Source organism: Leopardus geoffroyi, chromosome A1 (assembly GCF_018350155.1).
Source record: "Leopardus geoffroyi isolate Oge1 chromosome A1, O.geoffroyi_Oge1_pat1.0, whole genome shotgun sequence".
NCBI classification, from domain to species: Eukaryota; Metazoa; Chordata; class Mammalia; order Carnivora; family Felidae; genus Leopardus; species Leopardus geoffroyi.
Window position 1 is genome coordinate 122,437,386 of NC_059326.1, and position 16,690 is coordinate 122,454,075.

General features: G+C 42.1%; 1 protein-coding gene across 3 annotated transcripts in view; it reads left to right on the forward strand.

Moving 5' to 3' along the window:
• Positions 1-87: 87 nt before the first annotated feature.
• STK32A (serine/threonine kinase 32A) overlaps positions 88-16,690 on the forward strand; it is a 133,483-nt gene continuing 116,880 nt past the window's right edge. Inside the window, exons 1-2 of one of the 3 annotated variants that reach the window (XM_045492998.1) lie at positions 88-480; positions 4,610-4,757. In XM_045492998.1, the coding sequence (XP_045348954.1) occupies positions 4,706-4,757 (52 nt within the window). In that variant the 5' untranslated portion in view covers positions 88-480; positions 4,610-4,705. The remainder of the gene's footprint in view (positions 481-4,609; positions 4,758-16,690) is intronic. The other 2 variants (XM_045493008.1, XM_045492989.1) reach the window with 2 other exon arrangements.

The window sequence follows — 16,690 nt, forward strand, 5'->3', positions numbered from 1 at the left end:
GGTCCGGGAAGTTGGGGCGCGCCCCGCGGCCAGCCGGCTCTGGACCTTGCCAAGGCGCCTCGGGATCCCGGCCGCCGGCTCGGAGCCGCGCCCGCGGCGCTGTCCCCCGTCTCGCCCTCCCCCGGCGACGCACGGACCCCAGGGGACTGCTCCTCTCCCAGGCGACTGCCCGGCGGTTTCTGGGGAGGGCGGAGACAAGGGGACGCCCTCGGGCTGGCCGCTCCCCGCCCTCGGCCCCTCCCAGAGGAGTCGCGCGCTCGGGTGGCGCTCGGAGCCCCGGCAGCCGCAGGTGCCGCCAGCCCCTGGCCAGCCCCACGCAGCCCCGCGCAGCCCCGCGCCCGCAGCCTCCCGCGCCCAGACAGGTAGGCGCCCTTCCCGGCTCTCCTGCTCTCTGCCGTTCTGGGAGTCCCTCTGCTAGCCCCCACTCCCGGGGCGGACGTCCCAGCTTCTTGAAGGAGAGAAGAGAGAACCAAGATCTAGGTGAGTAGTGGTCTGGATTTTTCTTTCTTTTAAATAGACCTGCAGACTAAGGGCACTGTCGGGAAGCTGGGAAGTTAGAGGCAAAGAGAAATGAGACAAAGGCGGGCGGTCAGGATAACCCACCACCAGCACATAGGGCTAGGATCTATTGTTTTGTGGCCCCACCTGGTCCCCCAGCCTCTCACTGACCCAGGGCCAGACCCAGTCAGACTTCAGTAAAAATATGCTGGGTCGAGGTGACTGCGGGAGGTGTTTCTGACTGCTTCTCTTATTCAGCTTCTAAACAAGCAAAAACTGCTTTCGATGGTTGGCTTCATCTCCACAAGGATGTTTTCCCCCAAAGCGGAAGGATTTGAACATTTTTACACAGATAAATAAAGTGTGGTGTATTCACACCATGGACTGCTATGCAGCGCTTAAAAAGCAGAAATCAGAGCTGCAGAGATCAGCATGCCTAAATCAGAGAGCTGTAAATGTCAATGGCCACAGTAAGACGCAGTGTAGACCACGATGTCATTTATATGACTTACTTTAAAACACACGTCATATTGTAAAATCACGGAAAGAGGACTGTGAAACATATACAGGATTTGCCACCGTTTCTGCCTTCGGGAAGTATGAAAGGGGAATTAATTTTGCATGAGGGTTAAGGTGGAAATAAGGTTTACCTGTAATTTTTGATGAATATTGAAATATAAACAATAGAGCAGAGTGGTGTTTTTCATGGTATTTTCTTTCTTTCCTTTTTTCTGTATGTTTCTCAGTTTAAGTTCTGTTTTTCAAATGCAAACAAAGTAAGTTCTATGCATGTGCTGTGACACTGAACCTAAACAGTCCCATCAAAGTGGCAACTTTCTGGCGCCTTTACCTAGGTGGCCCTAACTCCTTAGAAAAAAGCTCACGGATTGACAGCCTCCAAAAGTAGAGGCGAGGGGTCAAACATTGGCTTTAGAGAATGAGTCTGCTGTTAATAATCTGAGGACTGGGCAGGTGAGGGTAGAATCTGAAATTTCTCCTGTGTTCTTGTAAGACATATTGCTCTTCTTCTTATAGTTGCTATGTTTAGGGTGTTCATTTCCACGGGTGATCACTGTCCTCTTGACATCTTGAAATGATACTCTGTAGCCCTGCAGACTTAGTTCCAGGAGGTCAGGATGGGTGTGGATTTGGCAGAAGAGAGTCCCATAACCCTTCTGGGCCCTATGCCGCAGAATGCGAAAGATGTGCCTTCATTTTCCTGCCAGACAGTTTATTTCTAACTGGATATGAGGGAAAGTTACCTAAGTTGGTTATCCCCCTGGGGAGAAAAAGGCAAAGACAGTTCTGAACTGGATTGGCTACATGAGGTACAATGGAGAAACCACAACGTATACCTCCCCCTTCCCCAAACATATGTAAAAGTGGTTTCCTGTTGACAGATTTCCTTCCTGCTAAAAATCACTGGCTATTTGGTGAACCGAATTGTCTGCACATCAGGGTGGAACTCTGAACTGTGGCAAATTGTGATAATATTTCTCTCTCTTTCTCTGTCTTGACAACTTGCAAGGTCAATGCTTGGTACATCTTATGCTACAGGAACACGGGCTACTTGAGAAAAGCCTGAGGAATATAGAAAAATATAAGAATGACAGGATTTGGGGTGTGGTGTGAAAATTCTGTGTCCTGAGGTTTTACGCACAAAATAAAAGACAATGTGATCCCAGTCTATGGTGTGAAGAATCTCAGTTCATTAAAATCAATGTTCTCTTTAGGACCAAGGCTCTCTAATGTGATCCCTGGTTCAGCCCTCACACGATTTCCCGCTTATTCTGGGCTCTAAATGCAGTAATAAAACACAGAGCACCCCATTCGTTTCTCCCTGGCCCACAGTGAAACACTAAGGGCATCCCACTTGCTTTTTCCTCACCCCCTTTTGTACTGAAAGTAAAAGCCCTTTATTTTATTTTTTTTAGCGTAGATATACAGTGGAGGTCTTTCTGTCTTCCTGATGTCAATAATCCCCCTGGGCTTGTTCCAGCCACCTGTTACCACCTTCCCCCTCCCATACCATTTAATTGGTTGCTTCCTAATTGCTGACTCTTTCTTTGCTCTCCATTTAATGATTCTTTTTAAAGTCCATAAGGCACTTTGCCAGCAGTTGGCTTTTAGTATGAAAAGTAGCATTTCCTTAATGAGTCTGCCTTCCAAATGAAGGCTTTACTTACATTTTCCTAATGGGAAAATGAGCTTTGCTTCTGGACTTGCTTAGGAGCTTCGCAAGTTTTTTTCAGTAACTCGTCCTTCGCCCAGGTTTGCTTGGGACACTTTCCTCAATTCTGTCTCTAATCTGCATTTTTGTCTTGTGTAACAAGTTCAAGAGGAAATCCATCAATAGGTGGATTTCGATACAGTATCGAAAAAATAATGTATAAGGAAATATAGCTACTATTAAAAATAGTATTCTATTCTTTGTAAATTATGTGCCAGGCATTGTGTGAACTGCCTTACAGACATTGTCTCATTAACTATATCCTATGAGTTGTGTTTGTCCCATGCATGAGGTTTGCTCAGGCATACACAGCTAAAATGAATTTTTAAATATTGTTTGTACAAAACCTGGATCTTTACCCTTTATTTTTAGCAGATCTGAAGATCTGTCCCCTGGGCTCATGTTTCTGCTTGGTGACAAAATTTTAGATCTGAGAGCGATGACTTCTTCTAGAGGGAGCCTGGATTCTCCAGGTCACCAGGGTCCCCACCAGGCACTGATGTCTTCCCCCTGGTGAAGGGCAGTCACCTGCATTCCTGCCTGGCTCTTGTAGGCATGTGAGCTTGTGATTCCTGAGGAAGGCCCTGTTGTTTCTTCCATTTAAAATTTTTTTCAATGTTTATTTATTTTTGAGAGACAGAATGTGAGTGGGTGAGGGGCAGAGAGACGGAAACACAAAATCTGAAGCAGGTTCCAGGCTCTGAGCTGTCAGCACAGAGCCCGACACAGGGCTTGAACCCAAGAACTATGAGATCATGACCTGAGCAAAGTTGAGCACTTAAACGACTGAGCCACCCAGGTGCCCTGTTGTTTCTTCCATTTTAGAGACAAGAGATCAAGTAACCAGCCATTAGTAGTTTCGGTTTCAGAACCAGAACTGTGGGGCACCTGGGGGGCTCAGGCGGTTGAGGGTCCGACTTCAGCTAAGGTCATGATCTCATGGTTCGTGGGTTCCAGCCCTGCTTCAGGCTCTGTGCTGACAGCTCAGAGCCTGGAGCCTGCTTCGGATTATGTGTCTCCCTCTCTCTCTGCCCCTCCCACTGCATGTGCTCTGTCTCTCAAAAGTGAATAAATGTTAAAAAAATTAAAGAAAAAAAAAAAAAAGAAAGAAAAGAACCAGAACTGTGGATGCTGCCTCTCCTTACCAATTTCAGGGAAAGTAGTAAAGTGAACAAAGCTGCAAATGTACATTTTTTCAGGGCCTTTGGCTCTTACATATATATATCCTTTGAACTTCAGAGGGGCCAACAATCATGGAATACTTCCACTGTGAAATACTTTTTTACATACTGTCTCAAATCACATTTAATTTGCCTTTGAGGAGGGGACCATCATTATCTTCAACTTCAAGGGAAGGGGATAAAAATCACGTTTAGTGAAATTTAGCAATTTGCTGGTGTGATAAAGCCTAAACTCAGACCTTGTTCTTTTTACATTGTAGTACTTTCCAGGGTAGGAGGAAAGAGGTGGGGAATCTATTTTATGACCAAAAATATTAAAGTTGTTGATCAAACATCAAAAGAGCAATTTTGAACCAATATATTTTCTCAAAAATGTGCAGAGTCACAATAAAATTTTATTTTTTTTATTTTGGGACTTGTTAAATAAAGTGTGGTTGACCACGTTTTAAACTTGTTTTCATACTTAGAGAAACATGTTGCTCTCTTTGGTCTTTGTAAGTCTGGGACCACTACTGATGAGGCCATGTGGTGGGTTCTCCCAGAGGCCTAATGTTCTGTTACTTGTGAAAGTATCATTTTTCAATCACAGAAAGTTCTGATGTAGGGATACAGATTAGACTAATACTGCAGCCACAGTTCTGTGCTTAGGGTTCCTAGAGCACACCATATTATAAGGATTACATTTCTTTTTCTCTCCCAGGTATCGAGCTCAGGCTTCCAGACCTCTTTGGAGTGAAAATGAATGTTTCTTTCAGGATAGTGTAACTGGAGGCTACAGGTCTGGGCATATTTGACCATGGGAGCCAACACCTCAAGCAAAGCACCAGTGTTTGACGAAAATGAGGATGGTAAGAAATATGTGATAACTGTAATAAAATATACAATTTTGCAGAATTCAAATATAAACACCTTGCTTCATAAGTAAATCACAGTGTAAATTTACACAGCAAAGCTGATTGCTTTGGTGTACGTGCGCGAACCGAGTTCCAAAGGTAACAAGTTACAATGGGAAGTTTAGTTTGTTATCTTATGTGCCCATGAACCTTCTAAAAGTAAATCACACATTAAAAAGAAAAGAGAGAGAGAAAAGTACAAGAGTAAGCCCGAGGATCTTATAAGCTAATAGCCAGATTTTATGTTCTACTTTCTATGAGACCGTGGGCAGTTTTCTTGATTATGACTATACCAATATCCTTTGTCCAAAGGGAGCTGTGGTTGGGCACCTGGTGGGTAGGAGACCTTGAAATTAAATGATTTGTTGTCGTCTATGTGGTTTCCTTAACAGCTGAAGTTACCCCTACTGCTAGTTGTTATGGAAAATTTCTTATATTACCAAACTGCATCTGAATGATAATCGATACTCATAATATTATAGAGTGGAGTCATGTCAGTAGGTGTCTTCTGAGCTTCTAATGGGCATGCTTCAGTGTCCTAGGCATATTTCACAGGGCTAGGTCAGAGGAAAATCAATCAGTTTTATTGGAGAAAAGGGTCACTTTCAAGATCGGACTTAGTGAGAAAAGAAATGAAAGCAAGGGTTTTCCTGATTCTTCTGTCATCCCACGGTGAGGCATGCCAGAAGAGGGCATGGGCCACCCCCTGTCACTCTCCCTTCCTAGACTAGACAGCCTTGTTTGTATATGCATGGTGGCAGCTACTTATAGGTCAGCTGGAAAAAAGGCAGTCCTGGGTCCCAGCTAGTAAGCTGTCCAGGCCTCTCAGAGGGAGGGAGTTTCTACTAATTAGACAACAAAGGATAAGAACAGTGAACTGAAATTCAGGAGTTCTGAGCGCCGGTCCTACTCCGAGCTACCTGTGAGGTTCGAGAAGTTTATTTACTCACTCTGTCTTCAATTTCCTCATCAACAAAATGAGAGGATAGGGTAAACTTGAAGGTCATTTTTAACTCAAAAAGTTTAGTTTTGAGATCCTAAAGCCACTTGGCAAAAATGATGAAGCGGCATCTAAGTCAGCAAGGAGAATTTATTGTGTTAGAAAGTAAGTTTGCTGAAGCAGAAACCACAAATAACAGTGGCTTACACAAGATGGACACGTTTTTCTTTCTCATGGAACAACACAGGCATAATAACGCAGGTGTTGCGTGGCTCCAGAGGGCTATGAACGGCATCGGCTCCAACAAGCCTGCTTCTTTCCTTACCTTCCTTTCCCTCGAGTGCCACTCTCACCCTCCTGCCTAGGGACAGCTCCCCACCACGTCCACATTGCAGCCTGAGGGAAGGGGTAAAGGAGGGAGACTGAGCCCACTCCTTTGAAGAGTGTGATCTGGCCGCTGCTGATTGCTTTGGTGTACATGCGTGAACCAAGTTACAAGGGTAACAAGTTACAATGGGAAGTTTAGTTTGTTACCTTATGTGCCCATGAACCTTCTAAAAATAAGTTCTGAACTGGGAGTTGCTAGAGGGGTGGAGGGTGGGGGCATGGGCTAAACAGGTGATGGGCATTAAGGAGCACACTTGGGATGAACACTGGGTGTTCTATGTAAGTGACGAATGACTACCCATTCTGCTCCTGAAACCCGTACTACGCTGTATGTTAACTAACTTGAATTTAAATTTAAAAAAAAAGAAAAGAAGTAGATAAAAATAAGTTCTGTTTTGTTACAAAAGAAGGGGTGAACTAGCTGTTTGCCATAGTCAGGGGACAACGAGAAGCCTGCTACAGTCTCAATTTTTGAGTCTGTGGATGGACCCTTTTATTTTTTTTAATTTATTTTTGTACTGTTTATTTATTTATTCTGAGAGAGAGAGTGTGTGTGCGCACGTGAGGTGGAGAGAGAGAATCCCAAGCAGGTTCCGCACCGTCAGTGCAGAGCCTGATGATGCCGGACTCCGTCTCCTGAATCCTGAGATCATGACCTGAGCTGAAATCAAGAGTCAGAGGCTTAACTGACTGAGCCACCCAGGTGTGCCTGGAAGGACTCTTTTAAACAAATATCTGACTGCTCAGGATGCCCTGTTCCCAGCCACTCACTATTAACTGACAGGTGCATCCTTACTACCTATACAAAGTGTTGCATGGAAACCCTTGTTTATACACTTAGAAAATGGTCTTCAACATTTTCCCATGCTTATTTCTGTGGCCTTGCTTTGCTTTATCAAGTAGTTAGGGTGAAAATCTAAAGACCTGTGATGTTACTCGATTTTTCCATCTCTGAAATGAAAAGACAAGTAGGCTTAGATTTCAATTGTTTAGTTCACTGTGTTCCCTGTGTTATGCAGGAGGCCACAGAGAGTAGGAAAGAGAGGCTAGATTCATGTTTGTCACTTGGGAGGGATGTGTGTCACTTCAAGGTATTAGGATAGCATTATAATGAGAAAATACAGAGATCTCTAAATTTTCCTCACTTGAGCCAGCCTTTCTTTTCACGGGGTTCCCAAGAAATCTAGAGACCCAAAGGACTGAGGCAAATGGGAAATAAGGTACCACTTTCTAAGTACCTGCAGGGGACTCTTGTGTAAGTAAATTGGGATAAAGTTAGGCCTGAGGAGCAAGCAGGTCCTTCTTAGCCCCCTGTAGGCCACCACCTTTTAGTTGTCCAGCCTCCAGCCCCATAAAAAGAAGAGCTGAGCATAGCCTCCCTAGGGGTGAGGCTCTGAGTCTGTTTATACACACAGTCGCAAGGCAGAAATGGATGGGCAGATCCACCTGTGACGAGCCTGTCACTGCTGGACAGGAGGAAAAGAGCAGGGATCAGGACGGCCCTTGCCCTTGTAGAGCTCATGGTCTAATGGTGGAAGGCCAACAATGAACAATGAAACAAATACATAAACCAGATAACTGGAGACAGTGTTAAAGCACCACCAAGAGAATGACTCAGTGATCCTACAGAGAGGGACCGGATGATGGCGGAGAGACCACTTGAGATAGAGCGTGGTCAGGGTTGGCCTTTCTGAGGAGGTGACATCTGAGGTGAAGCCTGAAAGATGAGAAGAAGCCACTCATGCAATGACATGAGAAGAATAATTCAAGCACAGGAAAACCAAGTCCAGGGTCCAAATAATGACAAAAGCAGAAGTGAATAGTTGCCTATATCCTAACATTCTGATGAGCAGGAGTTTTTTATGTAATGCAAAGGGACTGTATTTAATTGCCATATTCACTTGTTTGTTTTTAAGACACTGACTTTTGGGAGGGAAAGTAGGACATTCTGAGCATTTAGCTTTTTGTTTTTGTTTTTATCAGTAAATCCTATAAATTCGATTTGGCTCTTTTCATAGCTCTATACTGAGCACAAGATAAAATTTTATTTGACTGCTATAAAGCTTCTGACCAGAAAAGAAAAACAACAAAAAGCACTGACTAATCAAAGAACATTCATGCCTACCTCATTTTTTTTTCTCCTGATTTTTACATAAATAATCAAACTGGGCCAGAATGTAGGGCACTTAAATGAGCCAATTTAATTATTTTAAAAATACTGCGCCAAAGAATCCCAATCTGCAATGAAAAAGTGTTTAATATTTCCTTCAAAGTGTTTGCTGTTCCCAATGTATAGATTTGAGAAGAAAATTCGAATCAGTTTTCCCAAATAATATTTCAAGATTTCTCCTGCTGAAGTGTTTTGGTTCACTCTGAAGGTAATGAAGGACTCATGTTACCTGAGATCCTGTCCACTGAAATAAGCTGTTCTTGCTGGAATTCATCCTGACACTTTGTATTTCATGTTGCTCCATATGATGGTGATCTTGAGAGAATCATTCTATTAGTTATTTATGTTGATCTTTGTTTTGTGAAGACAAAGTACAAGGTTTATAGTGCTGTTGAATAGCATAAAACCTGCTTATCTCATTCCTGTTACCTTCTGCAAAGTAGATCTCAAATTGTAGTATTTTTTTGCTTTGTTTTGTGGCCCACCTTTTATATTTGATGCAAATCTAAGCCCTAACTTCTTTTTTGGTTTTAAAATATGCATAATAATGGAGCACCTGGGTGGCTCAGTCAGTTAAGCATCCGACTTCGACTTCGGCTCAGGTCATGATCTCACTGTTCATGGGTTCGAGCCCCATATCGGGCTCTGTGCTGACAGTTCAGAGCCTGGAGCCTGCTTTGGATTCTGTGTCTCCTTCCCTCTCTGACCCTCCCCAGCTCAAGCTCTGTCTCTGTCTCTCTCAAAAATCAATAAACATCAAAAAATTATTTAAAATAAAATATGTACCATTTTAACTATTTTTAAATGTATAGTTAGTAACATTAAGTATATTCACATTTTTGGGCAACCATCACCATCAGCTATCTGGAGAATTTTTTCATCTCCACAAACTGAAATCTGGTAGCCATTAAACAGTAACACCCCTTTTCCTCTACCCTGATCCCCCAGCACCCCAGTCCTTGGCAGCCATCATTCTACTTTATGTCTCTAAGAATTTGACTATTCTAGGTACCTTATATAAGTGGGACCATATAAGATTTGTCCTTTTGTGTCTGGCTTATTTCACTTACCATCATGTGTTCAAGGTTTATTCATATTCCAGCATTTATCAGAATTCCATTCCTTTTGAAGGCTGAATAATATTCCATGGCATGTATATATCACATTTTGTTCATTTTTGTTTTGTCAATGGACATTTGCTTTTTTCTGCATTTGACTCTTATAACTGACACTGCTATTTACATAGGTGTACAAATTATCTGTCTGAGCCCCTGTTTTCAGTTCTTCCAGGTATGTACTTAGCAGTGGAATTGCTGGGTCATATGGTAATTCTTTAATTTTAGAGGAGGCACTACATTGGCGTCCACCTAATTATGTTTTGCATTTTGTGAGAGGAGGCCACCTGGCATAGTGGGAGAAAGCATGGGCTCCACTGGTGGAAGGACATTTACACGGTTTAAATCTCAGCAGTGCCACAGACTAGCATTCTAGGTGTTTCTATGAGAAAACTCAAAGGAGATGTGGTCTGATTGCCCATCATCAAACACAAGAGTCAGTTTGACTAATTATAAAGTGTTCTAAGGGGACTTGAAATACCATGGAGAAAAGTCCCCAAACCTAAATAATTATTAGTGAATTCATGTGGGGGAAAAAAAAAACAAACCCTTCTATTCTTCAAGTTAATGAACCCCTAGAAACCTCAGTTTCTTCATATGTAAAATGTAAGTGATGATTGGGGATCCTTCATTGGGGTCATTGTCAGGTTACAATAAAATAATGCAAGTAAAACACTTAGTGAGGTGTCTCATATAAAGTAAGCACCTGACTGATGCTAGTTATACTATTATATATTAGCACAGAGGCACTTAGCATGAGCTCTTTACGGTACTTCCGCTTCTGAAAGAACCAAAATTGATTAAATGCAGCTCTGTGTAGATGCCATAGTGAATACGACCTATTCATAATTTTGTCAATGCAGTTGGACTGACATAATGGCAGATTTTACGGATGTTGTGAAAACCTATATAAAAGTCCTTTAAAAAGAAGCCAAGTTACTGACTTCACAAAAAACCATAATCTCCTCTGGTTTCTCTTTCATCCCTCCCCTGGGGTGATTGTCTTTTCATTTAAGGCAAAATCAAAAACTCAATCGGCTGAAAAATCAATTACTTTTTCTGATTTAAACCCAAAGTTACTTAAGTAATCCCATTTGATCAACAGACACAGTGGCAAATGTTCCCCTCCCCCCCCCCCCCCAACTACCATATGGAAACTCTGAGGAATAATTAACAATACAAAAAGACATGGTAACTTTTCTGAAAGTTAAGAAGAAGTTTGCAAGTGATACTTTTTAATGTTTATAACCTCTTTTTCTTTAAATCTGTTTTGTTTTCTCTGTCTGAATACAGTGGTTTTTGTTTTGATTTGTTTCAGGTTTTGTTTCTTGGGGTTTTTTTGCTTGTTTATTTTATTAAAAATACTAACATTTAAAAAGTCCAGTCGTTGAGGTTTTCAAGGTGATTTAGAAAAAGGAACTCTTTAACAACAGGAGAAAGTAGACTGGTTTCTAATCAGAGTCTAGGCAATAGGAGAGGGTCTTGCAATCATTGTTAAGTAGTATGTGTTTCTAAGCATATACAAAGAATGCAGAGGTGATGAAATTGGTTAGTGAAGCTGGGAGACCACTTTCTTCTGCAGTGCTGTAACTAAGAAAAGTTGGCTTTAGATTAAAAGCTGCCACAAAGAGTTCATCAGTGCCCTGAGTTTGCAGGGAAAGCCAAATTATTGCATTCTTCTTAGGACTTGCTGAAAACTCAGTGTTCTACTTTCAGTTGGCAACACTGGTCTCCTAGGATATGTGACTGGTTCCGGTTTTCCTACATCTTCTTTGGTGGCAGAGGCAGTGGGTCCTTCAAAATGTCGGGCCAAAAAAATTGACCACAGATTTGCAATCCAAAAGAAATGGGAGGTTACTGAATTGATTCCAGCAAGAAGGACTATGAAAATCTCCTTTGTTATTGTAATGTCTATGCATTGCGTTCTGTGCCCAATTGGATAGGCAAATGAATTTCAGACTTCCCCCTCTCAAACGTGGGTGTTGTCTTACATTATTTACTATTTTGTATCAAAATGACTGGGAAAGTAGAAGGAAAATTTCTCTAGTGAGAATTCGCTTCTTAAAAACATAAAGGCATCTTGGACAGTCTAACCTTTAGTTAAAGCATTTGTCATAAATAACCTCGGCTCCAACAGTTCGTAAGAACAGGCACTTATGAGGGCTTTATTTCCCCCATTCCAAGACACTGGAAGAGTCAGGGAGAGGGGAGCCTGGGTGGCTCACTGGCTTAAGCATCTGACTCTTGATTTCAGCCTCGGTCATGATCTCACAGTTCTTGAGTTCAAGACCAGCGTTGGGCTCTGAGCTGACAGTGTGGAGCCTGCTTGAGATTCTTTCTCTCTGCCACCCCCCCTCCTTCTCCCTCTCTAAAAATAAATAAATAAACAAACAGAAAAAAAGAGTAAGGGAGAAATTAGCAAGAAAAAAGACCTCCAAGATGGAGCTAGTGCTTCCAATTTGCATGTTTACTGAGTGGTGAGTTATGAATACATGTTTGAGAGGATCCACTCAAACAAATGTAGCCAAGTTACATCAGGCCTTCAGAGATTCACAATGCTTATGGGCATGTTAAAGACTCTGAAAAGTCCTACAATAATGAAATCTCAGTATTATTATATTTTTTAAACTTAATTCAAAATGAAATTATTTTGTAGAAAATCTTTTAATGTGTTGTGACACATAATATTCTGTGGATGTCAATTTGGGAAATGAAAGGTCATGATCCTATCTACTCTTTTGTCTTTTGGAAACATGATTTCTGGCCATTCATTTCCTCCCTTGGTTTAATGGCAGCAGACGATGATATGTGAAATCTCTATGGCTGAAGAGTGATTATGTTCTGTAAGGTTTACTCACCCTGAGTTCTTCATGTAACACAATTCAGGTTTACTCAGGTCAATGAGTTAAACATGAGGTAGCTCTGTTTAGCTCTGGGATGGTGGATGTTTCTGGTCCAAGTAGGAATGAGATTTGGAGATAGTTCATTTCTTCTTTATTGCTTTTTTTTTTACATTTATTATTGAGAGAGAGAGTGAGTGTGCGCACAAGTGGAGAAGGAGCAGAAAGAGAGGGAGACGCATAACGTGAAGCAGGCTCCAGGCTCTGAGCTGTCAGCACAGAGCCCGACGCGGGGCTCGAACTCACAAACCGTGAGATCATGACCTGAGCCGATGTCAGACACTTAACCGACAGAGCCACCCAGGCGCCCCTGTTCCTCTTTTAAGTAAAGAATATTTTAGCTCAAAGTGTCTTATGAATAAATTGTGGTGAAGGAATTACTTAGTATTAAGCAACACTCAAAGTAGACTAACTTTTTACGTTATCCAAAGTTATAGACATTTTTAGTTTTCTTCTTGCATCTACCTGGGTTTGAAAACTAAATCTGTAAGCTGGCGTCAGTGTTCAGACTATGTGAACTCCAAGCCTAATGTCTTTTTTTTTTTTTTTCCAAGCCTAATGTCTTTAATGACCAAGGCAGTGAAGGAGCATCCGGCATCTGCTGTATGGCCTGGCAGATGCCTATTCAATTAAAGTAACCAGTGGTAGTCCTCAATTCACCAGTTCAGGTTCTATGAATTATATAGGGGCTTCAACCACACATGGCTATGTGACCAGTCATGGAAATTTCATCTGGAAACGGACACAAAAAAGCCAACAATTTAATGATATTCTTGTTACATTAGGACAGGGAGCCCTGTTTCTGTGGTGGAAAAACTGAAAAAATTTATGGTGACAGATTTTGAATTCAATAGACCAGCACATGCTTTATTTTCTTCCTCTTACACGATTTCTTCTTTCCTTTCTGGAGTCCTCTTTACAGTAAAATAAGTCATGTTAACCTTGTTTTATGCTCGAGTAGCCCGTATTTTTTATTTCTGAGAATTACTTCACGTAGGGGTTGGCATACTTTTTGTGTGATGGGCCAAATAGTAAATATTTTACACTTTGCAGTTCAGACAGTCTCTGTCATAACTACTCAACTCTGCCCTTGTGGCATGAAAGTAGCCACAGATAATGAGAAAACAAATGAAGGTGGCTCACTTCCAGTAAAATTTTATTTTTGGGCCCTGTAATTTGAATTTCACATGATTTTCACTTGTCACAAAATATTCTTTTTATTTCTTTTCTAAGCATTTAAAAATACAAAAGCCATTCTTAGCTTATGAGCCATGTAAATAGATGGTGGGTTGGATTTGGCCTGCAGGCCATATTATGCTAACCCCTAATCCAAAGCATCTGGCAGACATATATTCATATATGCTGGGGACCCCCCAGTATCCACCTACAGCCCTCTAGCCTTAAGCTGAGAGGCCAGGCAAGGATATTGATATCTGTTCTCTATTGATGCTTAAAGCCATTCTTCACTATCTCTCTTCTGGTTGGTCATCGTGCGCCAATGGAAATACTTGGGCCAATAAATCTACCTTTTTAGTGGATAAAATATATTACTCTTATAATATACATTATCTGATAGCCATACAGACTGGGTTCATATAAATGGGTACCAGTCTGTAATTCACCTGAAATAACACTAAGTAGAATTTATTTTCTACTAGGGACATTTATTCAGCTAGGGGGCATCTAACAATTGATCACCCCCATTCTACCCCACCGTTCTACTTTCCAATTTGTTCTAAGGAAATAGCCAACATATTTTTGACTTCCGAGCATATTCATGAATTGGGGTTCAGGCAGCAGGAAAAGAAGCTGTTGGTGCCCATTGCTTGGTTTTGGCACCAGTAATGGGTGTCAGTAAATCCCAGACTCCCTGGGGCACAGAGTTTCATAAAAAAGAAGTGCTGACTATGCAAACAGATGCCATCAATTGGCCTTGGAGGCTGCTCCTCTGGAGAAAGTTCAAATATATCCTTAAAGAACCTGCCAAGCTCCACATGTATTAGTGGCAACCGTTTGCTGCCAACCATTTGGGATGATAAAGGGCTAGTGAGCCCGCTAAGTAACTTTCCATCAGGGGATCACAAGTGATATGCTCTAGAGCTGTCCTTCCACTTTAACTAGTTTCATGGTGTCAGAGAATTACAGGCTAACCCAGTGACTCCCAGACACCCTCTGTGGACAAATGCCAACCTATGGCAGTGCTTTTCTTTATCTGTGGTAAAAGGAGAAAAATGGGGGCCCTGTACTAAACTTCTCATAAAACGAATACTACTAAAAATCTCAGTTCTGGGGTGCCTGGGTGGCTCAGTCAGTTGAGTGTCAGACTCTTTAAAAAATTTTTTTATTTATTTTTAAGAGACAGAGCATGAGTGGGGTGGGGGAGGGGCAGAGAGAGAGAGAGAATCTGAAGCAGGCTCCAGTCCCTGAGCTACCAGCACAAAGCCTAACGTGGAGCTTAAACTTGCAAGCTATGAGATCATGACCTGAGCCGAAGTCAGATGCTTAACCACCCAGGTGCCCAAGTGTCAAATTCTTGATTTCAGCTCAGGTTGTGATCCCAGGGTTGTGGGATCCAGCCCCACAGTGGGATCCAGCCCCACAGTGGGCTCCTTGCTGAGTGTGGAGCCTGCTTAAGATTCTCTCTCTCTCTCCCCACCTCTGCCCCATTCATATGCTCACACGCTACATCTCTCTCTCAAATTAAAAAAAAATCCAATTATAAGATTACATTCTTTCTTGTGTGTGTTTAGTATTTAAGGATTTTAGAAATAGAACTTTTTTCACAGTGAGACTCTTTTCACAAGTCACACTGAAATGACTTGCCTCTCCAATCCTGTGTTCTTATCTGTAAATGGAGGCTAATAAATTATATCTGCCTCATGCAATTTTTGTGGGAATAAAAAGAGGTTATCCATAAAGGGTATTTGGCATAATGCCTGCCACGTAGTAGTCGTTCGATAAATCTTATTAATACCATTATCATAATCATGAGGTTTTAAATGTTCTTACGTGGCAAATAAATAAATAAAAGCTACCCAGTGTTGGTTTTCTTTTCTCCTCTAATGTCTTTTTAGGGTGATGGGATTTTCTGTGAAATTCAAATGTATAATTATAATTGTCAGTAAGTTCTATGTAGATAACTTACATGGCTAAAATGAAAAAATAAAAACCAAATAACCTATTTTAATTAGGACAAGGATTTTTCAGTGAAAGATAAGGATACCTGGGCCAGCAGAGTGGGAATGTAGATGGAAAGCTGCGAATTTATTCAACATTTATTTTCCATATAAAATAATTGAGACTCACTGATGGTTTGAATGTGGAATAAGAGGGGAGAACAAAATAACGAATTCTAGGTGTTCATGTAAGTAGGCAGGAAGATGGCTAGGACACTGCTGAAATGAAGGCAGGGCACTGAGCCATTGGGACATGCTTAGGCACAGTCAGGAGTTCTTGTTTGGGGGTGCTTGGGTGGCTCAGTCGGTTAAGTGTCTGACTCATGCTTTCAGCTCAGGTCATGATCTAAGGTTCATGAGATTGAGCCCCGTGTTGAGCTGGGCTCTGCGCTGACAGCACAGAGCCTGCTTGGGATTCTCTCTCCCTCTCTCTGTGCCCCTCCCCTTCTCTCTCTCTCTCTCTCTCTCTCTCTCTCTCCCTCTCTTTCAAAAATAAATTAATAAACACTTTTAGGGGGGGAAAAGCTTTTGTCTGTGTGCATAAAGTGACGGGAGACTAAATGGTGATGTTAGGTAGGACACTGGGACTGAGCAGTCAGAGGTGAGTGGGAAAGTCTGGCCTAGCGATCTCAAGATGTGGTTCCTAATTCTCTGGGGACTGATGAGTCTGGACTGGGAGAGGGTGGAAAGAAAAGAAGAGAGGAATCCCATTACTGAGAGTCAGGCAGAGGAAAGCTATCCAGCTAAGAAAAATGAGAAGCAGCAGCTAGTGAGGAATGAAAAACCATTTGTTCTGAAATTTAAGACAGAAGAGTAATTCCTGGCACCTGGGTGGCTCAGTTGGTTAAGGATCCGACTTCAGTCCAGGTCAGGATCTCACGGTTCATGAGTTTGAGCCCAGCATTGGGCTCTGTGCTGACAACTCAGAGCCTGGAGCCTGCTTCGGATTCTGTGTCTCCCTCTCTCTCTGTCTGTCTCTCTCAAAACTAGGCATTAAAGAAAAAAAATTTTTAAATAAGATAGAAGGGTATTTCAAGAAAGAGGGAGTACTCACTTCTGTTGAATGGTCTGGTGAATGTGGGGTTGAGGAAAGTAAGAAATACCTGTGGTATCAGGCAACCAGGAGGAGACTGGGGACATAGGCAACAGCTGTTTGGTGGGGACAGGCAGGCAGTAGGCAGACTCTGGGGAGCTGGGGTG